The 24,517-nt window shown below is 47.8% G+C and overlaps 1 protein-coding gene across 1 annotated transcript in view; it reads right to left on the minus strand.

Moving 5' to 3' along the window:
• Window positions 1-3,870: 3,870 nt before the first annotated feature.
• Window positions 3,871-24,517, minus strand: part of LOC126535842 (uncharacterized) — a 54,052-nt gene continuing 33,405 nt past the window's right edge. The window contains exons 4-6 of the mRNA XM_055073467.2: window positions 22,048-23,364; window positions 18,382-18,614; window positions 3,871-7,302 (exon numbers count right to left, since the gene is read on the minus strand). Of these exons, the coding sequence (XP_054929442.1) occupies window positions 18,457-18,614; window positions 22,048-23,364 (1,475 nt within the window). The 3' untranslated portion in view covers window positions 3,871-7,302; window positions 18,382-18,456. The remainder of the gene's footprint in view (window positions 7,303-18,381; window positions 18,615-22,047; window positions 23,365-24,517) is intronic.

The raw sequence follows: 24,517 nt of genomic DNA on the forward strand, positions 1-24,517 counted from the left end.
TTCGGAACCTAAGCGAAATGCCCTTGAACCCATGTGTTGTACGGTGGACAAACCGAAGCAAAACATGAGTACGTCGTGATCAACTTCGTGTTTTACCGCGGTGGCTTAGCAGCCGTGGTATTGCGCTGCTAAGCACGAGGTCGCGGGATCGAATCCCGGCCGCGGTGGCCGCATTTCGATGGGGGCGAAATGCAAGAACGCCCGTGGTCCCGTGCATTGGGGGCATGTTAAAGGTCCTCCGATGGTCAAAATTAATCCGGAGTCCCCTAATACGGCGTGCCTCATAATCAAATCGTGGTTTTTAGCATGTGAAACCCCAGAATTCAACTTCGTCGCTTACTTACAACAAACAGAGATGTCAGAAAGAAAGCGTGGGAACAATCCCGCCGAACGGCAGCCGTCGCTTCTGCGCACGAGGCCTCGCATCCAGTGAGCAAAACCGTGTCGAGTTTTTGTAGGTTTTTGAGCACCCCGCCATAGAAGAATTGCTTTTCAACATGTGTTGAAACTTCGGCCCTACACACATGGGACAGGTGTTACTTTTTTCCACCGAAAGGGTGAACCAAACAGAGACGCACGAGCAGCTAACGACGCAGAAATTTCCGATGGACGGCTGCCTCCTTCCCGAGCGCACTTAGCAAGCCTGCCGCCAGTGGCATGTCTGTCAGCGCACCCCATGCGTATAGCCTGTTACAATGTCGGCGGGGCCCTGTCCACTTCTCTGGAAAGCGATGGCTCGACGTTACCTTACCACCAATGCTAATGCAGTTGCTCGAGCCGATTCACGCGATGAATAAAGGGACAGGCGCAGATTGGTGTACCGGAAAAAATCACCGCCCCTTCCAGTCCGTGAAGATAGTCGAACAGCGAAGCTGTGTTAGTTACACCGAGTGTTACACCATGCAAGTCAAACCTCGCAAGCGGTCTGTATTGCAAATATTTTGTTTCACCTTATTTTCGCTTTGGCGTGCTTCCCGTGGTGATCATGCTTTAAGAGTGCTTTTTTTTTTTTTTTCCGGCTCTCCCAGTGTTTTGCGCGTGAGGTTTCTGTGGCGCGCAGCTCGGGGGCGGCCATACGACTACGAGCCCGTTCACAAGCCAACTATATCTGACGCTCGCGGTAGGCAGCTTCTTCCTCAGGAGTACGCACTACTCGTGGTCTTCCCGTAGTTGTAGCTGGAATTGAATGTGCGGAACCACTAATCCAATGTTCCGTATATTGGGCGCAAGGCCTACCACTGGTGATGTGGGCGCTGCAATCGTTTTGACGATCGGTTGGATTGGTTTGACGATTGGCGTCTTTCTGTTTCTTAATTAGGTTACGCACACGTTCGGCTGCGACGGAGAGAACCACGTCAGTGACTGTATGCCCGCAGTCCGTCGTTGTCGCTTGCGTTCGATGTCTCGAGTTTGCACGGTGACGTGGTTAGCAGCATCTTCCCGGCATTGCCGCTTGCGATTCTTCAAAATAAGTTGCTTCAAAATTAATTATGTCCTTCACGTAAGACAGTAAATGGGGAGGCCTCGTAAACGCGGCCTCCCCGTTACGACGACAGAAGTGAAATTCTACGCTGGGATGACGAGCGGCAACGGAGCCAGCTGTGGAAGAAAAGGATGCGGTTGCGCTGGGGAAGAAGACTACGCTCGAGCCATTGCTGATGGTAATAGTTTTAGCGAACTCCGACAACGACGTCACAGCCTGTAGCCAGTTACAGTGTCAGCTCAACCAGGTAAATCAGTTCTCTCGAGAGCGATGGTTCAGCGCAAGAATCAATCCTCATGCTAATGCTGGACGCCAATTTACTCGTTTAATTAACTGATGTGCGCAGAGAGGCTCTGGCAAAAAAAAAAAAAAAAAAAAGAAAAAGAAAGCGCTCGTTAAACTGTTGGCGTAGCCAGGGCCGCTCGCTTCTATGGAAAGCGCTGGTTCGGCGAGTACATCACTCCCCATGTTGCAGTGCGTGCTGTCGCCGACTCGCGCCATACAAAACAGACGTGCACATATTGGCTTTCGCACAAAAAAAAAGGAAGCCGAGGCTGTCTTCCAGTACTCGCCGTAGACGTCAAAGTAGAGAGCTTCGCGAAGACAGCATCGAACTCAACAACGATGCAGGCTACTTTCCTGTTGAGACAAGATGGCGGATGAGCAGGGCCCTTGGAAACTCGACGGTAAGGTCGGCTGCGCGCAAGAAAACGTAGACACGCTTTCCTGTGCGCTTAATATAAGCCAAATCGTGGTTTTCATGGGTTCGCAGGCGTAAATACTTAAAATACAGAACTAATGTGTGCTTTTCTCAACTTCTTTTTGTCGCTGCGAATTGGCGTCACGTCGCAGAAGCGTCTGGTAACGTACACCTTCCAAAAGCGCTTGTGTTTAAAGTGGACGGAAGCGTCAGCCGGTCAGCAGTCGACATAAGCAAGATCAGTTTCAAGTATTGAAAAAAAAAAAAAAAGCAGGGAAGAGATTGATACCATATAATTTCTTGTAGTCATGGCTAGCGGTGCAAGGTAGAGTTTGAAGGGAAAAGGAAAGGTTGAGGAGATGTATACAAAACTGCTATAGATAAGAAACATGTATAGCATACCTGATTAAATCAAGCAGGCTATAGGCGAGATGATGTGTCCGGTAAGTTGCGACCACTGCAGTGCGGCGTTCGTTTCTTATGGTTTTGGGCGCGCGTATGAAAGTGATATTAAAATTGATCATAATTTTCGACGCTAGCCTTAATTAACCATCGCGGTGGAGCATTTGTGGTTTCATTTCGTAATTATCCTACAGGCCTACTCATCAAAAGTCGCAAACAAAAATTTTTCTGTCGGTGATCCATTAATAATCTTGTTTACTGGCTAATTAATGTCGTTAGATGGTCGTCTCACAAGGCATAAAGTCCTCGGGTGCGATTCCCGCAGGGACCCGCACACAGCGCCGTTTGTTACCATTGCCTACACTGCAAACTTGAGAGCGAAGAGCGCGCGCGTCGGCTTCAACTTTCCATATGCCCGTTGCGCCGTCCACCTTTCGGTCACTGCGTCGGGGCAACGTATACAACTTATGCAAGCTACAGCAAAGGAAAATGTCAAACCACTGAAGGCAGGCCCGCAACGGTGGACAGCCGGTATAGCACTGAACTAGCAAATGCTGCCGCTGTGGAGGAGTAGGGCGAGGGGGGTGAGGAGGGTACATTTCTTGTAGCAGATGCCGTAGCCGTCTCGTTTCAGTGTACTTCGTTTCAGTGAACTGCTCCGTGGCGGCAACACTGGGCATTCCCACACGACCCCTCTCCGAGCACTGTACGAGCGCGGTGTTGCCCCGTTTTGGTAATCTGACTGACCGGCACAGTCATGCAATGCCAACTCGCAGCTGGCCTAATGCAATTAAGCGCCGGTATTACGCCTGCGATGATGGCGAAGACTTAGGCGCAGCATATCTGGAAACGCGCAGAAGAGGTGGTAACGGCGGTTGAGCGTTGGCGTCACGTTCTTAATGCGGCGTGCTTGGGTATACCCAGCTGTTATACCCAGTTCAGGGTTATACCCAGTTCAGGGTATATCTGAGGCAATCGTGGATCTGTCAATGACCCTATAGGGTCATTGACAGATCCACGATTGCCTCAGATCACGTAGTAATCCTCCACCAGCCAGCAGGGCATGAAGACAGGCTAGGTCGTCAGTGAGGTTAACGAACGTGTTTACAGCGTAAACAGAAAAGACCGGAGCTAAAAAGTAGACTCAATGAGTGCTGTCCCCGCAGATTTCTTTTCATTTAAATTCAGCACTCATTTATACCTGCCCGTGGACTTGATTTGCGTTTAGCAACCTTTTAATTCTGTAAATTTTGTTCTGTTTTGTCCGCCATTAAAGTGGCTGGTGTGAAAAATCACGTTGTCTTCGTTTAATTTTCTCGAAAATTTTCACGAAAGAGGGAGGTAGAAGTTTGCCCCGAACTGGAATAAGGGGAGAACAGGCAAAATTAACGAAAAATTTTAATGGCGCTCACGAAACGGGAGCCACCCGCCGCGGTATAGCTCAGTGACTATGGCGTTGCGCTGCTCAGTTCGAGGTCGCAGGTTCGATCCCGGCCGCCATGCGATGGGGGTGCAGTGCGAAAGCGCTCGTGTACCATGCATTGCGTACGCGTTAAAGAATCCCAGCTGGTAAAAATTAATCCGAAGTCTTCCCCTAATACATACCTCAATCATATCGTGGCTTCGGCACGTAAAACGCCAGAACTTAAGAGGAAGCTTTAGCTCGGGTGCTCCTGTCTAAATACATGTAAAAGCAGAATTCGTTTTTCTCGACAACCACTGCACCAAATTTGACGTGGTTTCTCGCATTTAAAAGAAAAACTTAAAAACTAGTGACTATTCGTCTCGAATATTTTATTTAGGTCGTCAATTCTTCTATAACAAATTGGCGAAAATAAAAAAAAGTTCAATAAGCGAAACTATCATGTTTGCAACTCCGTAACTCAGCAACGAAAATGATAATACGATTCTGCGAATTGCATCTAATAGTACATCTAAAGCGGAAAAAACTGATATGTAACGCATGAATCTAAAAAAAATTTGCAATATGGAAATACAGCTTTTGCAGGACCATTGTAAGCAACGTAAATAATTCACGTAAGATATAATGACACATCGAATTGGTCCGCTTTGAATGATATAATGGATGCCGTTTACAGCACCGCGATATCTGTTCTTGATGCAGAGATATCAATTTGTAAACGTCGTGCTTCTATTTTTTTTTTTCGAACTTTCTAATTTTTGAAAATTTTTTAAACAACATTTAGGACTTAAATCGAAATTCCGCTTGGAACAGTCACTAGAATTTAACTTTCTCTCGCAAATGCAACAAATTTCATTAAAATCAGCCCAAGGGTTATCTCAGAAAAACGTTTTTGCTTTTTGCAAGTATTTGAATAGGCCGCGTCACAGTTGGGCCCGAGCTAAAGCTTCCTCTTAACAATTATAGCTCTAATAAAAGAATTAAAACCGTAAGTTAAAAAAAAAGACAGCCGGTGTAGGGAGTCGCCGGCTGCTCAAAAAGCCAAGGACATGCTGAAAGTTGTGCTAGACCATCGACGTGTGTGCTGGTGCAAGTACCGGCTTGGTCTTCTTGATGTGACTGGTCTTCGTTCTAATGCTCGTTACAGCCTGTTATCGAAACTGCTAGTTAAAGAAAAGTTGACAATCGCTTAGCATACGCTAAAGAAGATGAAGGCGAGAGCCTGCGCGCTCTCGAGACATTCATTACATAACATTACATTACCGTTGGGTCGTGGGCTCGAGTGCCTTAATAAATTGCACCTTAATTAACACCGAATGCCGTGGCTTCCACTCCCAGCCAATATCGAGAGTTCGACTCCCACTATAAGTCGTGGGTTCGACTCTCGACCTTCACAGTGTCAAATGGAATTCAACTTTGCTATATGGCCGGTTCGCCCTTATCCATATTGGCCTTGATAACCGGCTACAGTCAGCCCCTTTCAATAACGCATATGTTCTGAACCGTGGCTATACACGCGCTGACAAAGAGCCCATTCACGTCCATCTTACCTGGTGCGCGCATCCAGGGGAATCCTCAATTCTGCGCGGAAACTCCGTGACATGGTGGCAACTCCCATCGCGGCAATGAGACGTCGCTTACAGCCCGGTTACGGCAGCATAATGCGCTTGTGAGGCAACTTGGCAGGCATTGCCCCTTTATTTGTGTCATTTCATGTTTAAAGATAAATGTATATTATGACTCCGCAACCTACTTTGTAACAGTGAGGCCGTGCTTGTGCGCTTCTAAAAGACGGCAGCCGACTTCAACAACAGAAGCTTATTGGAAGCGACATGACCGAAACGCGCGGTTTTAGCAGCGTGTGGTCCTTTACTATGCCAACTGACTCTATTGGCGAAAAGACAATCGCGTATAGCACATTTGGGTCGGTATAGACCGTTCTACAACAAACAGCTGTGGATTGCACTTTATGCGGCTGTGTCGCACGGGCGCGATATAGATACACACTTAGCCCTGTGCCCGTCGCTGCACTGCAAAGTGTCGAGGGCTGTGTGGGCACGGGAGAACCAGCTACGAGGTTTTAGATCGCAGTTCATAGGCGCCCGTTCCTGCGGCGAGTGTCTGCGTCGTCCCTCGGCGTCCTCGTAACCGAGCAAATGAGCACAGCGAAGGATGAAAGAGCGAACGCGGCGCGCGGATGAAAGACGGCGATAGCGAAGAGAGTGCGAGGAGGAAAGCGGAGGTTGAGGGTACCGCGAAAGCGTGAGAAGGAAAGCTTAGTGCCGCGCAAGACGGGCTATGCGGTGACGATGGCTACGAGATGGCGCCAGAACAGTGAGCGTCGTTTGTTCATCGATGACGCCACCGATACCATATATAGAAGCAAAGCGCTGCGTGAGCGGAGGTCTGTCTGCGGCTGCTGCTGCGAATCGTGCCCACGCGTCGCCCACGCGCTGCCTCTCGGGATCTCCCGATTAGCGAGGCAGTCGCGCCACTACACTCCATTGTCCAATAGCCAATATATCGCCAAATGAAAACACGTATACAGCTGCGCTCAAATTTCACATTGGGGAGTATGGTAATTGTTGATGAATTTTTTACGTCCGTTTCACAAACAACGCGTCTCTGGTTTGTCGTAAATAAATAGTCGCTAGCGGCTCAAGTGAATCCAGAGGACTGATATAAAATCTATAGTCCTTTAACGACATTTCATGGCTAATTTGATGCTGCAAGCACTTTGGCCATTTTCCTGGAACTGTACTTAAGTGGCGTTACCAAGCATTGAAGATCTGTCAGAGTTGCCTACAGGGGTGTTGGCCTCAGTAAGTTATACAATGCCACGACTGTCCTTTCGTAGATCATTCTTCTGAAAAATTTCGCTGGCTTCGGCCTGGCTAAGGCGTCTAACGTGCATACAGCGCGGGCAACGTATTTGCATATAAGTGCTTGTGCGAAGTGTGCAGGCAAATTAGTGCGAACATCGTGGGTAGGCGAATTAAGAGACATTATCCTTAGAAGCACGGAACTCGGCGGGTGCGCGCAGGTGCAGCGTTCGTATGCAGTCCATGCCAGAAAACGTCGTTGCGCCCAAATGTGGTGGCACTGGCTTTTCATTTTCTTTCTTTCTTCCTCTTTTTTTTTTTTTTGTTCAGTACCAGCACTTGACTCAGCTCCTTCGTTCGCCACCATTGTGTCCAAGAAAGCCGCTGTAACTTGGCGTTGCTAGAAGTTGCGTTGAAGAGCGACGTCCACTTGGAAGGTTGCGGCACTTTTCGCATCTTTCGAATGTCGAACCTGAAATGAAGCAAGTCGGTATTAAACGAAGTGACTGAACTCTCAGGATTTCTGAGATAAACGAGTTCCGAGTTGCATTATAGAAACACATGTATTACAGCTTTACAATTTCCGCCTGGTTGACTACATCCACCGCCTACCTAAATGCGCTATTGACTAAGAGATTTCCGCCTGTGAGGTCTCGCAACTTTACCAGTCAGCGTATATAGACAAGGCGACGCGCAGAAGCGTTCAAAATAGCGCGCAGTCATTGTGAGACGTTCAGAAAGTTCCGGACGACAGTCGCCAAGCATACCGCGAGACGCCACGCTGTGAACTTCGCTCGCTCTGATTGAAAGCGAATGTGATGACTACAAAAGCGACACGAATGGGAACATCCTCAATATTTCGGTGGTGAGACTCACTGCCGTGCCTGCTGGTTTAACAAGCGAATATGTAAAGATGAAATAGCCGAACGCTGGGGAGGGTGCGTTTAAAAAATATCTGGTGAAGTACCAACGCCTGCGTTCGTAAAAACATACCGCTTTATGTGACATTCGAGGCGCGCGGACTTTCGAAGAGGCGCGGTGCTAAGCCTGGCCCGCAACTCGGCAGCCGCGGTCTCGACAAGTGTATACGCGCAATTATTTGAATATGCTTTCCGTCAGCCTAAACTCTGAAAACTGAGTCGTGGTGAGCGGCGGTGTGGAGTTAACGAGTCAAAAGTTGTGTTTCTACTGCTGTGCATTACTTCCTTTTAGGTTATTGCGCTTTCTCTGGCAGAGAACAATGCTAGATTATCTCATTCATTAATTTTAAATGCGAAGCATTTCTTGGCGAACATTTGCCGCTTTGACAGGATCTATCTGTCTATCTAGCCGCTTAGGTCTTGGTGCTCTCATGGTCGTTTCGTTAACTTGGTATGTAGCAAAATTGGCATAATATGACAAGAGTATATGACGAACATAAATGATAGGTCATGACATGAATACGATGACATGCGTATTAAGTGGGTCATGAAACAGCCGCCTACGTCTTGTTATGTACCAAAATCGGCATAGTATGACAAGAGTGTATGAAGAACATAAATGATAGGTCATGCGTCATGTAGGTCATGAAACAGCCGCCATGCGTCATGGTATTTACCAAAATTGGCGTAGTATTTCATTTCATTTATTTTACCTTAAAGGCCCGAAGGCATTACATAAGGGGGGGGGGGGGTACAAGGTGTAATATACAATTCAACAAAAACTCAAAGAGAAGAAAAAAACGCAGTACAGAAGGTAAACAATCCAAGAGCAATGACAATATTACAAAGCGGGACATAAAAGAGCATTCTAAAACGGCATAGGACGAGTATATTCAATTAGATTGCCACATGTGACTGTTTAGTATATTGCGGAAAGTTTTTCAGTTACTGCACCTGACTATATTATCGGGTAGGTTGTTCCTTAGTGTTATACCATTGGGAAAGAATGAGTTATTCATGGCAGAACGTCGGCCGATGATTGGTGCTATTGGGTGGCTGTGGTTTATGCGGGCGATGTGATGGTTGCAGGAGGACGTGTCGTGATTGAGGGTGATAGAAAAAAACCACGGAAAAGGCACAGTCGGGAAGCGATACGACGCGATTCGAGTGACGGCAGATTCAGTGATTCTTTCAGTGCGCTGATGCTGGTATCGTTTGAGTACTGGGAGCATATAAAACGGGTGGCGCGGTTTTGGATCCTTTCTAAATCGATAGTAAGATAATTTGGTGAGGGGTGCCAAATTGAACACGCATACTCGAGTTTTGGTCGCACGAAGGTTTGATAATCTAACTTTTTTATGTCTGGTGATGCTAATTTCAAGTTGCGGTGAACGTATCAGAGTGTGCGCGAGGCTTCTGCGCAGATGGATTGAATATGGGTTGACCATGATAGCGACGGTGACATGTGAACTGCGACATATCTGTATGACGATGTACGGCTAACCGGAAATGACTTGATCCTATAGGTGTAATGTGCTGTGCTGTGCTGATTTCGCGGGTGAAAGACATCATTTTGCATGAGCGATTTATGAAACCAAGTTGCAATTAATCCTAGGTCATGTTGAAGTGTAGTGCTGTCGTCTGGATTACGGATGGGAGAGTATAAAACGCAGTCATCGGCAAAAAGTCTTAAATTGGTTAGTATGTTAGATTGCCACATGCGAGTGTTTAGTATATTGCTGAAGGTTTGTCGGTTACTGCACGTGACTATATGACAACAGTGTATGACAACAGTGTATGACGAACATAAATGATAGGCCATGACATGCATGCGGTGTTGGTCATGAAAGAGCCGCCTACGTCTTGGTGCTCTCATGGTCGTTTCGTTAACTTGGTAGGCTCCCCGCGCACACTGCTTCACATTACATCGATTCCCACAGGGCGTTGGATCTGCCGTCTTTTCTTCGTCTGCAATCATTTGTTCGCTTTTATTTATCTGTGCTGTTGTAACTGTTTATGCACTGTTTTCTCTGCTACTGTCTTAAAGCTCTTTTGAAATACGCCAAGCTACTTAACTAGCTTTTAGTCCAAAATGACCATTCAGTATGTGGACTATACTCGCGGACAATTTTCTGTGGCTATGAAGGGAACGCTATACGGAGGCAAAGCGCGCACGAGTGAGAGCGCTTCTGAAAAGAGTCCCGCGTTTTCATCCACGTTAGTTTGCGCTGGGGAAGAGAAAACATAAACACCTTATTAGCAAGAGTTAAATAAGACAAACACACCAATGAATGTAAACGCTTACTTATTTTGCGGCTTTTCCCTTTCGCGTCCGGGCAAACGCGAAGCCGTCGCACGGGGTAGCTGCGCCGATTCAGCGCCTGTTCCGAGCAGCCTAAAGCACTGTCGAACGCTGGCGGACTACTTGGCGCGGTGACACATGTGCAGAAGCTCCGCCAAAGTAGTTTTCCCTTCATAGCCACAGAAAGTTGTCCACGAGTATAGAAAATAAACTTGATTTGATTGATTGAAAATAGATGAGTCGCTGTCCAGGAGCTTCCGCTGCTCCATCATCCACTGTTGCACAGAGCAAAGCGAATGATCGTCTGCGGCAATCGACCATTGAACAGAGATGGCAGTAGCGCGAGTATGTCACCTGTTCTTCCTTTACTTCCCAAGTGACAGGTCCACCTATCAATCGCTCGGGTACGTAATCTTTTGAGACGTACATTCCTTCTTTAATTAAATAGTTTTGACTTTATACACAGCAGTTTCCTATTCCTTACGAACACAACAGCGGTGCGTGCCTTTACTTACTTTGTAGGGATTGAGGCGTGCCCCGTCGTCCTTGTGCGAACGTTCGCCCACTCTGCCGTCCCTGCGCCTCTCCCTTTTACACCCACGACTGAACGCAGCGACGGCCGGGCTGTCACTCACCTGTCGCTTCGTCCAGGAAGGGCCAGTGGGCAGTTTCTACTAACCCTTTGTTGTCGGGAATCGCGACCTCGCATTACCGGTCCCGGTGGTGCGACCGGTAGAGCAAGCACCCCTTCGGGACAGCACAATATGCGCACCCGTTTTCCTCTAGTCCTCCGGCCCGTTTGGACATCGGTCGGACTTGCGCTACGGCGAGCGTGTACCTCGTTTTGCTCCTTTTCCTAACGCGAATTTCAGAGCGGTGCCTAACGCTCCTTTTGTCTTTTCGTTTCGAATTTTTTAAGCTTGTGTCACACCACCTCAAATGCATCGTGCTCGTGCGATGGTCGCACTACTCCGGGCTGCACTCATCGGAGGCCCAAGCTGACGGAGACTGTACTTCGCACAGCCGCGGGAACGCTTCTCCCTTAGCGGCTTGTCGCGGGGAGCCATCCTCCCGCAGCCACGTGCTAGCGGCGCCTTTTATATACTTCCGACCTTGGCGCGCGAACCTCTTTGCATGCCGTGCCGCCCTAAACCGGGCGTTTGTTCGGTATTGGGTGTCGCCGGAAGCAAGTAAGCCTGTCTTTGTTGACTGGGGCTTTTCTTGCGGCGCACCGCTCGGTGCCATTTGGAAGCAGAGTTAAATCACGCGAGGCGACGGCTGACGCGGCCCTGCGTCTCGCTAAGCTCGAACAAGCATGTTTGCTATTGCCGTGAGCTTACAAGACACTACAACTTGGCGAACTATGGAGTTGATTATCCTGTTTCGCCGTTGTGTTTGATACAGGCAGCTTTTATTTCTTCATTTATTTGTTTTTAAGTTGTGAAAAAACGCTTTATTGAGCTGTGTTGACAGGTTCCCAGAATATCGCAACATAAGAGGAGACGACTTTGCAGCCGTTAGAGTCTCACCCGCCAAGCCGGGCGCGTGCAGACAACGCACCCATAGAAACGAAGCATCAAATAAGAAAAAAAAAAGTAAAGAATAAATAAAAAAGGATAGAGAGAGAGTAGCCTGGTAAGAGGCTACAAGAAAAGCCACACGCTTACAAGAGTTCGTGTTCGAGACTGTTGTAATCATGGAGGTAGGAAAAAACTGAGGGGCCCTGACGTCACTCTTTGTGAAAGTGAAGCCGGAAGTAGGCGTTGCTCCGCTATCATGTAGGGCCAGTTCTCCTCTCTTGTTTACATTTCTCACGGAACGACGCCGCGCTTCGCGCAACCGGGCTCCTCGGACGCGCGCGCTCCACAGCAATCCTAAACCAAAGGATGTAATCGCGATGTCTCATCGCATTACCGTTATCGAAGTCATGTTGACAGAAGTTCATAATCAACTTTGCAAATTGGGCCGTGAGGTCGAATCTTCTACTTTTACCGGCTTTTACGAAAATAAACATGCTTTATCAGCCCAACCAACTGAACTGTTCTCGTCCACCGCAGGTGCCTGTCGCTGCCCAGTTCTTGCGTGTTCTGTAAGAAAATATCACCTTTATCGCTCTCTTCTACTTGCTTTGCTCTGCTGGGACTTCTGGAGCTCTCAGATGGACTTGTGAGCTAGACGGATACGAAAAAAATCGTGCAGATCCCACGCACTGTGGGTATCGACGTAAGCGAAGCTTTCTGTGCTGGTTGCTTTGATTGACGATAATTAACCGTGATGCTGACGGCAAAAGCTTAATTTCTTCAACGTTTGCTCTAACGCGAGAATGGTGAGTTGACGTTAAACGTTACCTTGCCTGCACCGCTGCTGTTTGTCTGCCTAGCACACAGAATACACAGGTAGAGGTGTTTGCTTGATGCGTTGTTGTGCGCCATATTTCATCTCTGAGAGGGTTAAGCATTGTCATTACCTCACATGGCACATCGCGTCGTGGCAGAAGTATTAAACTTGAATTGGATTATGGGGCTGTGTGTGCCACAACCACAATCGGATTATGAGGCACGCCGTAGTGGCGGACTCCGGATTAATTTTGACACTGCGATGTTCCTTAACGTGTCCCAAAATCTAAGTGCACGTGCGTTTTCTATGTCGCCCGTGTTGAAATGCGGCTGCCGCAGTCGGGATCAAATCTGCGACCTCTACCAATGCCATAGCAGCAAAGCTATCGCGGCGGGCAGAGAAGTGTTCATTTGACGGTCGACCGCTTCTGTAGTGTGGCCTGGACCTTGCGGTGCGCTTTAATTAATGCGGCTCTGCCTCTGCACGCCCTGCGTAATTTGTCCGCTTGACATATTTGCATGGTGTTTATTTTTCAGAAATATCCCTAACGTATTGTACCATACCTTGAACTTACGCTTATCCAGTTTCGCGGCAACCGCTGTCGTATATAGTATATAGTAGGGTTTCCTTGCCTTCTCACGTCACCTCCCCCCCCCCGCCTTGTAAGGGAACTGCCTCTTTTCCCCACTCCTCTCTACAGTTCTAACTACGTACTCTCTGGACTTGCACATAAGTAGAAAGGGAAGCGCTGCAGTTTCTGCAATGACTTTGAGGGGGTCACGTATAATTACACCTGTCAAGAGCCTAATGTGGCGACGTCCAGGGAGCTCCATAGGACATTGTGCACACTCGACGCGGTAGGGTCGAAACGAGTTTCTCGCGTCGCCTTTCCTCTCTAACTCGCTCATGTCATGTATGCACACGCTCTGAACCACCCCCGATGCAGTGCGCCAGACAGCAGTAGCAAAAGCAGCAGCAGTGGGAAAGTCGAAGGAAGAGGCAAAGAAAGCTTCTCTTGAAAAAAAAAAATTGTACGCATTCTCTCTCACTCCATTGCAAGAGTGCACCGGAGACACGTACGACACACTGACCCATTTCCGATTCATCTGGAGTTAATGAACACAAACGCGTATTCTCGCTGTGGCATGAAGAATCCTCGTGCTTTAGTGTATAAATTTCAGGTGGGCGCCCATCACCAGCACAGCGCGCCGGCGAGGAGGCAGAACGTCATTTCTGACTCCGCGTTTAGACACATTGGCTGTGGCCTGAGGTGCCTTCGTCCCACGGTAAGTGAAGCTTCACGGAACCAAAGCTTTGTGATAACGGGCGCACGGTGCAGAACAGTACGCGCGTAGCCCAGGCCTACGTGCGGCCATGGAACAGCAGCGTACGTTCTGTGGAGCTTTGCTCACTCTTGCAGCGTATCCGCTTACCTTCACTTCCCTGCGGTTCTTGCGCGCACAGATAAGATACGCCTAAGGTAGGGAGGATTCGTTCCTTAATAAATCAAAGCAGCCGCTTCTTTCCCATCTTCCCGGATAAAGCGTCGACTGGCTGGCGCTGAAGGCAGCTAAATGCACACATTCTGCGTAAAGCTCTATCAGCACGAGTATTGGGGTACACCTGTGCAGGTGTGTATATGAGCCTCGAACGTGCTGTGCTTAAAAGAGTTCGTGCTGTCGTGAGTACTGCGAGAAAAAAGTAATAGTTGACCAACATGTGTTTTAATATGCACAAAAACAAGTTAATACTGAACACGAAGTTCTAAAACCAGGATTATGCATTCATGAATAACGTACGTTCTACGTGCCGCAAATGCACCCTGCGCTGTCAAAAGCAGGAATCACTGATCTGCAAGGCGTTCATGTACATATTCTGAAACGCATCGGTTTCGGCCTGCGATGGCACGTTCGCTTGATTCCGCCGAAGAGAGCAAAATTTCCCGCGGATATTGCTTCGTCCGTTGCCATTGCCGTGACGCGGTCCATTGCGTACAGCGTTGCATGCGCGTTCATTTCACGAGTTATAGTTCCTCTTGTCCCACCTGGCCACAGCAACATCCGGGAGAGCACGGCCCAGATAGCACAACTCAACAAAACACGGAGACTAACGCGAACCTGCCTACACGACGCCTTTGTCACGGTACGAAACCTACGGAGCAACACGGGTGAGCGCGCACAGCCATAACAAAGCCGCCATTGTGGCCCGAGGACATGGCCGATACAACAAAAGAAAAAAAATTAAAAGGAGAAACTGCTACGTCACTTTCTCCACACTTCTTTCCTCGCACGCGGAGGGGTTGAGCCTCTCCTCAGTTTTTTTCCTTCCTCCAAGGTTGTAACTAACCCCGAGGCGTCCTCTTTATTGCTGCTTTTATAGGCACTGGCGCTTTGACATGCCGGCGTGACCGAAGTGTTACACAAATATTCCGCATTGTATATGACGACTCCAGTTTCCTGACTTCGGCGCACACACTGAACACATTGTCCCGTGAGTTTGTGCAACGAAGACAGCTGATGCTCGTTTCTTGTGCTGCGCCAATTGTCTTGCGAAACCCATGCGGCGTTGCAGAAGCTATAGAGCTCGCTTCAGTTAGTCAAGTGAGAGAGGGTTTGCTGTAGTCAACAGAGTACCATTGTACTATATGTTCCTTGGAAGCCTGTATATATCCGTGTCCTATAGTCTCATCTCGGCAACGGTTGGCAGATGACGTTAGAAGATGCCCACCGTCATACGGAAGTGCTTGGTCGAGTTTTCTGACTGATACATTCTTTCAGTGGCAAGGAACATACGAAACTCGCCATTATACATTCTTGCGCGAAGGAGCGATAACGTCAGCGCTATATACGTGTAACTTTCATCGCGCTGCATGGCCTCTGTGACACGGGTAAAGTTGCTCGTACTGGGCGAGCGAAGTGACACCGGAATTCCGGTGCTGTCACACGAGGCCACGAGCTTTCATGCTGTTTCAGTTGGGTAGTCAGATAGTAACGCCGCTTATGTCACTCGCGCAGTTTGCCTTGAGAAGGAATTTTCGCTGGCGCTCGCTTCCACTTCTCACTGCCGTCGTTCAGTTATCTTTGCGTTGTCGCTGTTTCCCACCATGTGCACTTTATGTTAGAGTTTCTCGTATCGAGAAATTGAGCAGTCGGCGCAAGCATTAGAAAACAGAGGAGCAAGATGGTGCGACAGGTGCGCTTTATACCAGCAGACATCGCTACGTGAATGCCTGTCTGACTATGCATTGGTTAAGTTCTTAGTGCAAGTTCTGGTTATATGTAATTTCCTCTCCCTGGTCTGTGGGAAGCACAGCTAGTGTTTCTATCGAAATGTCCCCATTCACACCAGTACGAAAATATCGAAATAAAATTACATTTTCGCCATTTGCTCTGAAAGAGCCAGGTCACGGAAAAAGTGAGGGTCTCATTCTCAGACGATCCTTCACTGAAAGCTCTTCGTACGCTCCACCGAGTTGAGCATAGCGCCATTCCTCGGCTAAAGTAGACGCTACGCTTCTCAAGAATTTCCATGGACTGTCATTGAAGCACAGCGGTCACTTCTTTCAAGGGGCGGCGCTGCTATCAGCTGTCTCCAGTCGAGGTGGAGTGTTGAACGGAGGAAGGTTCTCGAATACGGAGTTACATATAACACGAAGGTGACACACTGCACACTGGAAGCCGCACCCTGCTGTTGTCGTTGCGGGTAATTAAGCCGCCGGACCGTGCACCACGAAACAGTGATTGCTTCGTTGTGTCATGAAGCATGCTTCCAGTGGAAACATATACTACGCTGTTGATTGTGCATCTATGTAAAGAAGAAAGCTGGGCTAGTTGGCGCCTATTCCGGGATCGAGATATTGTAATTAGCACTCTGAAGGCGCGAGAGGAGAGTGAATTGGATACGCGACACAATGTTAGACTTGAATACATTTCTTAAAGCACATACAACATTGGGTCCTCTCTCCATCTTAGTCTGATAAATGCCTGTATCGTTAGTCTGTTCAGCGCTAGTTACAACGCCTAAATTCTGGGCTATGACAGCCACTGTGTCACGCAAATGTATAGCGCCTCTCGCTGTAGGAAAGTTTCAACGCGCTCAGTACTTGCTTGATATATTAAGCGAGGGCTATGCTACAAAAAGAAAAGAGGAAGAGCGAAAATTACATATCGATGTCGTCGTCATCTGTCTGCACTCGTAAATGCTTGTAAAGGCGGTACGATTGACGTTCGCGAACAAAATTCTGCATACGCTCCACTTAATTACAGACATCTAAATTCTCAGCTGTCGCTTATATCGCCTCTGTACGCGCGGTAACAAGTCGTCAGTGTGCTTTTAGTGGCTGGGACGGAAAGAAGTCGTTTAAGTAGCATGGCATGCTTTGAAGTCACCGACGATGTTTCCATCGCGGCCTTTATCGGAGAGAATGAGTACCTGTGACCGACCTCCTCTGCAGTGCGACAACAAAGGCCAAGAGGGCTTTACGTGCGAAATGAAAAGCCAGCAAGCGCCCGCGAAGCCTCGCGCAGCATGACGCACCTCCGTCCTCTTAGGTGACGCCACGCTGGCTGGAGAGAAAACGTACGTTCGCCAATCGGAACCCGACATTACGAATGGCTGTACAAGTTATAGTACAAACATTGTTATCGCCATGGCCTGTGGGTAAGAACGGGGGTGTTTGCGCAAAGGCTCATTCAGTTGATCTGTGGAGTGCGCAGGGTAAAGACCGTGAGCGCAACGGGCTGGCGGAATTCTTTCTGTGGCGGAGCTTTTTCTGTAGCGAACTTGGAAGTCTGTAGAGGTCTCGGAAAGAACTCGAAGCTCTGGGTTTGGACGTCGTTTCTTTCGGCCAACTCCACGTACGGATTTCGATGGAAGAGACCGTTGGCGAACATAGCTCTACAACGTCGGACGAGGATCTGCTTGCGTTTGTGCTTCGTGCCACTGAATGCGTCCGGGCTGCGCTGGACAGACCTGTGAAGTCGAAAGCCAAAATCAGCTTGAAGCGGTACGTCCAGAGGCAGTTGCACAAGTGCCACGACGCCTCCCGCTACAGAGTTCCCGGCAAGCACAGGAAGCAAAAGCCAATCTCGACGCCGCCTCGGAGTGAGTCATCGGAAGCTTACGCTTCAATGGCTTCAGCGTATTCACCCACGGCTTTGCGGCAGACGCCGTTTATAAGTGACACTAGCCACCCTGATGATGAGTACGGCTCTCTCCGAGCGGTCAGCGGTAACGTCATGCCCACTCAGCACTCTGGGAATTCTGAACGTGTTCAGTACGATACCAGCTACGTGTCGCCAGCGGGCTACGTATTGCAGCGTGGCGCTACCTGCAATACCTTCGCAATGCAAAATGTCTCAGGGATGGACACAAGCCGCGATACAAGAGGATACTGCACCGATATCAGCGATGTGTGCCTGCGCGAACACCTTTCATTTTGCTCGGAGGCAGGATGCGAAGACGCGGCTGGTGCAACTGTGGACCCTGTATTCCCTTCCGAAAACTGCGACCAGATTGTTCCTTTTATTGAAACTGAACTGCAGCGGTACGCGTGCGCTGAAAGTGACGCGCCAAACACTGAGAGTAGCAGCGACGTCCCCGAAACTGTTTCTCCCTCGCAGTGCGTGTACGAGCCACGTGACTGCACTTACGCGCCCTTCACGGAAGCAGTAAGTTCTGTGGTATTGTCGGCCAATGACAGCAACTCGTACGATCTTACCTGTAGCGCCGCTCCGCAATTCCTAGTCATGTATTAATGTGGTGCGAACAAGAGGAACAACGAGCAAAAAAACACTCGTGATCTGAATATACGACTGGTTGATGCGCTCTATAATTACTTATGCGTACTTTTCATGTAGTAAGTAATGCTTATTGAAACCAGAAAATTGTGCCAGCGTAAACTTACCGTTGTATGTGTTGATAGTAATACATTATTGTGCACGATCACATTAATTATGTTTATGTTCTTCAAGAAGGAACAAAATCTGCTTACCGTGGAACCATGTGCCATGCCGCTGCTTGATGGAGAGTAAATGAAGTTGCTGCATAATATGCCTTGATGACGATGTTATTGTGGACGGTTGTTTTCTTGGGCCTTCCGTGCGCTTATTCTCTGTTTCTTGAAGAATGGTTCGGCAAACGCCCAGAAGAAGACGTTCAGCAGGCAGAGGAGACCCATAACTTGAAAGAAGGTGTCGTACGACATGAGAATGTCGCGACAATAACCTGCGAACGAATTGTTTAAGGAGAAGGAGAGCATATTACGGGGATAAAAGAAGGAATAAATTTAGGGGCTCTTTTCATAAATGTTGAGTTTTATTTTTCCGGGTGTTTCGTGCTACTAAAATATTCTGACAGCATTCTTAGGAAACGAAACAGCTCAGTTAGACGTATTAATTCAAAATGTACCACCTCAGATATACGCCGCGTTGAATTATGAGACCGACAAATGTTTCGTGCTGTTTGAAACTTCAATTTCCTGTTCACCCATGTTGGCTAAAAGCGTGTGTGCCGCTAAATGCATATTTGGATGTGTGCACTAGATAAATGTTACTTTAGACAACAAGTGGTTTCGCAAGCTTCAGCTCGGGGGCTACTTACTATAGGAATACATGTCAATGGAGAAAGAGTTTTTACTGGCAACCACTGCACTACATTTGATGAGATTTGTCCCATTTTAAAGAAAAGTTAGAATCTGGTGACTATAGGAAGCATATGTCTAAGACGTCAACATTTTAATAAAGATGCTTGAAAATCGCAAGATTCCAGAAAACTAAATTGTCAACTTTACAACTTTGTAACTCAGCAATGAAAAATGACATCACAATGCTTTATTTCCTCGTAATAATGCACATACAGCAGACAAAACTTACGTATTCTACACCATTTTGCGAAATACCATTAATATTTGAGTAGCACTTTTGCAAAACCCTTGTAAACATTGTAGGGCATTTACGTACGTTGTAAATTAATATATCAGATTTGTCTGCTTTAAACGCTCTAAGATGTGCAGTTTACAGAACTGAGATTTCTGTTCGTGGTGCAAAGTTACGAATTCGTAAACATCGTGGTCCTTGTTTTTTTCTAGCTTACTGATTTCTGGCAATTTTTGTACAAAAAGAAAACTAAAGGGCCTAAATCGAAATTTTGCTTCCTACAGTCACTAGAGCTTCACTTTCTCTCTCAAATGCGACATATGTTATTGAAATCGGTTGTCTCATAAAAGCACTTATGCGTTTTACATGTATTTGGATAGGCGGCGTCAGAGTTGGCCCCGAGCTAAAGCTTCCTCTTAACGCGTCCTTACACGAGCCTTCTGTAGTTTTCGTGACTTATTATTATTATTATTATTATTATTATTATTATTATTATTATTATTATTGGTATTATTATTATTATTATGCAGGGTTGAAACGAGCTCATAACAGCGTAATGGCTTCGAAGCGAGTATGGGTGGTTGATGAATAACCGAGGTGGCTCCATTAGCTCGGCCGTCACGACCCAGGGGTGTCTGAAAGTTTAACTGCGTTTCAAGAACTGCAGAGATATAGAAGATAATTCGCTGTGGATCGGAGACAAAATCGAAAAAAGACCAATTTACCGAACACGCACTCGCAGTTGTCAATGCCCACAATCGCACGTATGAATGTCATAAGTGTACACAAAGCACACGTTATTGCTGCTGTTAATTGTAAGCTGTTTAGTCAAAGTAGTGCAAGAACATAATCAATTTTCTAACAACGAGTTGCCTATACCAAATTTAAAGATAGGGAAAGAGAGCCGTCAACTAAGAGGACAAGACCATGGAGCGGAAAAAAAAAATGTATCAAGAGATAAAAAGACCTGCAGTCTCGTAAACTAAAATGAACAGTATCGCATATTAGGACATTCAAGGCGCGAGCATAGAACAGTCACGTGGTACTAAAGCGCAACAAGTATCCTGCGCTTACGTTCACAACTTTCCACCAAAATCGAAGTCAACGTGGGGAAAAATAAAAACAAAGTTTTACATGTAAGCGCATAAGTTGCAAGCTTTTCATTAGCGAGGCTGAGAGCGAGGCAGAGCAGAATGGCACAGGCTACAAATGCGTGCGAGGTAAAAGGGTGCAGCTACAGGGGACGCATGGCTGTGGACGTTCTAGCAAGCGCCACTGAGGCGGCACTTTGACCTTCAAGATGGCTGCTCGGTCAACTGAACATTTGCGCTCAAAGAGGGTCCTTTGTAGCACGAAAAAAAATTTGTTTAAAGTGACACACTGAGGAAACGTCCAGCGCAGTTACTACACAGATGTACGAACAAATGTCTTCGCATTACGCGTGCGATGCTCTCACCAGTTGAGCTACCGCGGCGCCGTTTCCCCCCATCCATTTCCAGGGGTATTTATGTATATCTACTAGAACTAACCATGGGAGTGAGTGTGTGTGTGCGCGTGTATATATATATATATATGTATGTATGTATGTATGTATGTATACCAGTTGTAACGTTGATTTCGATCGCGCTGTTCAGCGCGATTGCGTTGGATTAAAAAAATTTTGGCTGTCAAGTTGGAGGTGCGGCCGTTCAACGGGGGTGTCTCTTACACGAATTTATACGGTAAGAATCCTACTTCGTATAATTGTCTTATACTTCGCTATCACTAATACTACTTAGCCTTTCCGGCGAAACTGCAGGCCCTCACCTTTTCCTTTTCTTCTGTGAGTCCGAGTATGAGCGCTGCTGCGTGTGACTGCTATTGATTCTGCTTTCGAGTGAGTCCCGCTTGGCCTCATTTTGTTACTGAGTGAATTACGTAATTTGTTATCTCTGCATGCAATTGCCGATGTTTATATCGCTAATAAATGTTGTAAAATATTAGAAGAGGTTTTTATTTCTTGTTTTCATGCGTCGTTAGCATTGCTTACTGGAAAGAGACGCGATACTGAGATACACATAATTAACGTGCATTTCACACGCCGTTGATAAAAGACACTGCCGAAGGGTTCACTGGAGGCTGCAGGTTTTTTTTTCAGCGTCAAAAAAGCACGCAAAGCAATTTAAAGCGAGGTGGACATACAGCAACATTTTCTCTAAGCATAGGGTATCCATACCATTAGAGATAATTGTTAAGTGCGAACCTCCTTCTGTTTAAAATCTTTAAAAAATATAATAAACCTTGTCCTCTCTATATATTTAAACATATTGTATCTCTACATGGTGTTCACAGTGAAAACGAAAAAGAAATGTTGAAGTGAAAAAATACGATTAAGGTAGCCGCCGTTGGTGCTTGCTTCTAATGCGCTTGTCCTCCTATCGTCAAGATTTGCAGAAATAAGGCGAAACTATGAATTAAAAGCCATGCACGTCCGCGCCAACAATGGCGTAGTGAGCATTTAGCTACAATAAAAATCTAAAAGGTAGAGGCAATAAAAAGAAACCTCAAATGATGAGGGTAACAGAACTCTGGTAATGGCACCTTTAGGGGAGGGGGATAGGTTTCGGCATCGCTGGCTGGGAGCTCTGCCCTCACCTCCCCCCCCCCCCCCCCCCCGTAAAACTTCGGAGGGGTCTCAGGCCCCGCAGACTGCCCCCCCCCCCCCCCCCCCCCCGGGGTCGGCTCCCATGCGCCGTACAGTGGTGACGAACTGTATGCAGTGCGAACTGCATACAGATACTCACTTATGACTGCTACCATCAGCAGGGCCAACAAAGCCACAGCGATGCCGTAGATTCCGAAGGCCCACGAAATGAGATGCAGTCCGATGTAGTCCTCGAATAAAATGATGTATAACACGTACAGAGATCCCAGGTTGGCGCCCAGCAAGAGTGCCGCGACCAGCGCGGCCGTGTAGCCAACCAGGTAGGGCGCGGCCAGCATGAGGACCCCGCTGGAGGCCTGAACCCAGATCATGAGAATCTTCTTGGAGCCCAGTTCGCGGTTCATGACCGCTGAAGTTGCGAGCCGGGCGACGAGGTCGGCCACAGAGAAGACGCTGATCAGGGACACGGCAGAATCGGGGCTCACTCCTTTGTCCACGGCGAAGTCCAGCACTGTGCTGTTGTAGACGACGTTGATGACGTACAATATCACGAAACTAAGGCCGCAGATGTAAAACATGCCGTTTTTCAGAAGCACCGAGGCTGGTTGGAAGAACACGCGCAGTCGTTCTTTCAGCGGTCCGTGAAATTTGGCCTGCACAGGAACGATCACGATGCTCTCCGACGAAACCGACCGCCTGTGGATGGTAACTTCACCGGTGTCTTTCGTCTCGACTACATCGTATAACGTGGGATCCAGGACGGAATAACAGGAGAGGTACGTCTCCGAACCCTCCGTTAGCAGTCTGCGTCGCTTGAACGTGGGAAGGCCCTCCAGTTCGCAAGGGTCGAAGTCCGACTGGCAGTCCTCGTAGATGGAGTCCTGCGAAAGCGCACCTCCGCCGGCGAGCTGGTACAGGCCGAAGCCGTCCCTGATCGAGCCCGCCGGCTGTTGGTCGACCTTCTCCGCAGGAATGTTGCTGCTGCTGACAGCTCTGAGCTTCTGGTACGAATTCACACCACCGGCAGCGCGGTCGAGGCCTTCGGGGGCAGATCCGCGGTCCCGTTTGCTGCTAAGCCTGGGACCCGAGCTGGCCTGCTGTGGATTCTCGTCGATCGTCACGCTGTAGCGCTTTCGCACGACCCGCATCTCTACATTGCCGTTCTCGACGGCTGCCACCGAGGGAAGCACTCCGCGTCCGCCGGAAGTGGCACTCCGCGGCGCGGACAGCTTTTGAAGCAGTGTTCCGATGCAGCCGTTCAGGGTGACGGCGCCCAACAGAAGGCAGGCGCCGGCCGTGGTGTACTCGCGCAACAGGTGCTGCACAAGCCACGGGAACACGATGCCAGCGAATGTGACGCCCAGGGAAGCCACGCCTAAGGCGAGGATGCGGTCCTTCTTGAAGCACTTCTTGATAAGCATCTGGCTCCGCCATTCGATGGGGCCCAGTCCCAGACCTGGACAGCAGGAAGGTGCAAACGACAGACGCTTTGGCTTTGCTTTCAGTCTACAAAGCGCATCCATCAGCCGACACTCCTCAACGAAAACGCGTGGCACCTCATTCTTTACGTCACGTTATCAGGCATAGTCACCATTCTGGTGCCAATGTGTGAACGAGATTGAACGAAATACATGATGGATGAACTTTGAGCCTTGTGCACGTGCGCTTACACGCGAAGAAAGGATGGCATTTAGCTAATGTTTTAAATCGAGTAGAAACAATGAGGTAAAGGGTATCAAGCACAAGGGTAATTTACATTCGTGCCACTATTGACGGCACAACTTGGATATATAAGGTGTACTCTGTGTTTCGAATATGAAAAAAAGAAAATAAATGAAGTTCTCCTGATTCATATGAATTCACATACGGCATACTCGGTAACGTTAGTACAGGCAGTCAGGGCTGGCAGCGCCAGTCGGCCTCGCAGCCTTGAGTAGCTTTATTTATAAGCCTGTTACCCTGGTCGAACTGCAGAAAAAATGTACGTGACGAAATCGGGCAATAGAAACTGGCAGCGGCGGCTAGATGCCAAAGAAACACTCTCTCGAAGGAAAAGTGAGGCTTTTATCGCCTCCATTGCACACCGTTCTGAAATCAACCACTAATTTGTGAATAGAATTTGGTGCATAGTTAGTAAGTTGCAAACCGGGCACCTCGATCTTTTGTGAAATTTACCGCTATTTTCATAAATAGTTTGGGTACTTCAAAATTCTGCTTTCCGCAGTTATTTCAATTCAACCGTCTTTTTTAAATGTAACAAATTATTGAAAATCAGTCTAACTGTTGCCCAATGAGAACATTTTTTGTAGCGTTCTCCTTATACTGATCTCAAGAAAGTGTTTTGCATTTGAATGAAGATTATAACGTCTAGTAACCGTACGGGAGGAATCGTTTACTTGTTTCGTGATTATCTGACAAATACTACCAAAAACACGCAAATAAGCAAGGCGTTTCCAACTCCGCAAGGAAATGTGATGTCGCAGTGAAAATTACAATTTTAGTTTACACATCGCTTAACATAATCCGTTTTGTTTACGAGCGTTTAGCAAAAGACCCCTTCACAACATAATGGTATCTTCCAGGCACACATGCAATAATATTTTGTCCTC

The sequence above is a fragment of the Dermacentor andersoni genome, chromosome 4, assembly GCF_023375885.2.
Source record: "Dermacentor andersoni chromosome 4, qqDerAnde1_hic_scaffold, whole genome shotgun sequence".
In the NCBI taxonomy this organism is placed as follows: domain Eukaryota; kingdom Metazoa; phylum Arthropoda; class Arachnida; order Ixodida; family Ixodidae; genus Dermacentor; species Dermacentor andersoni.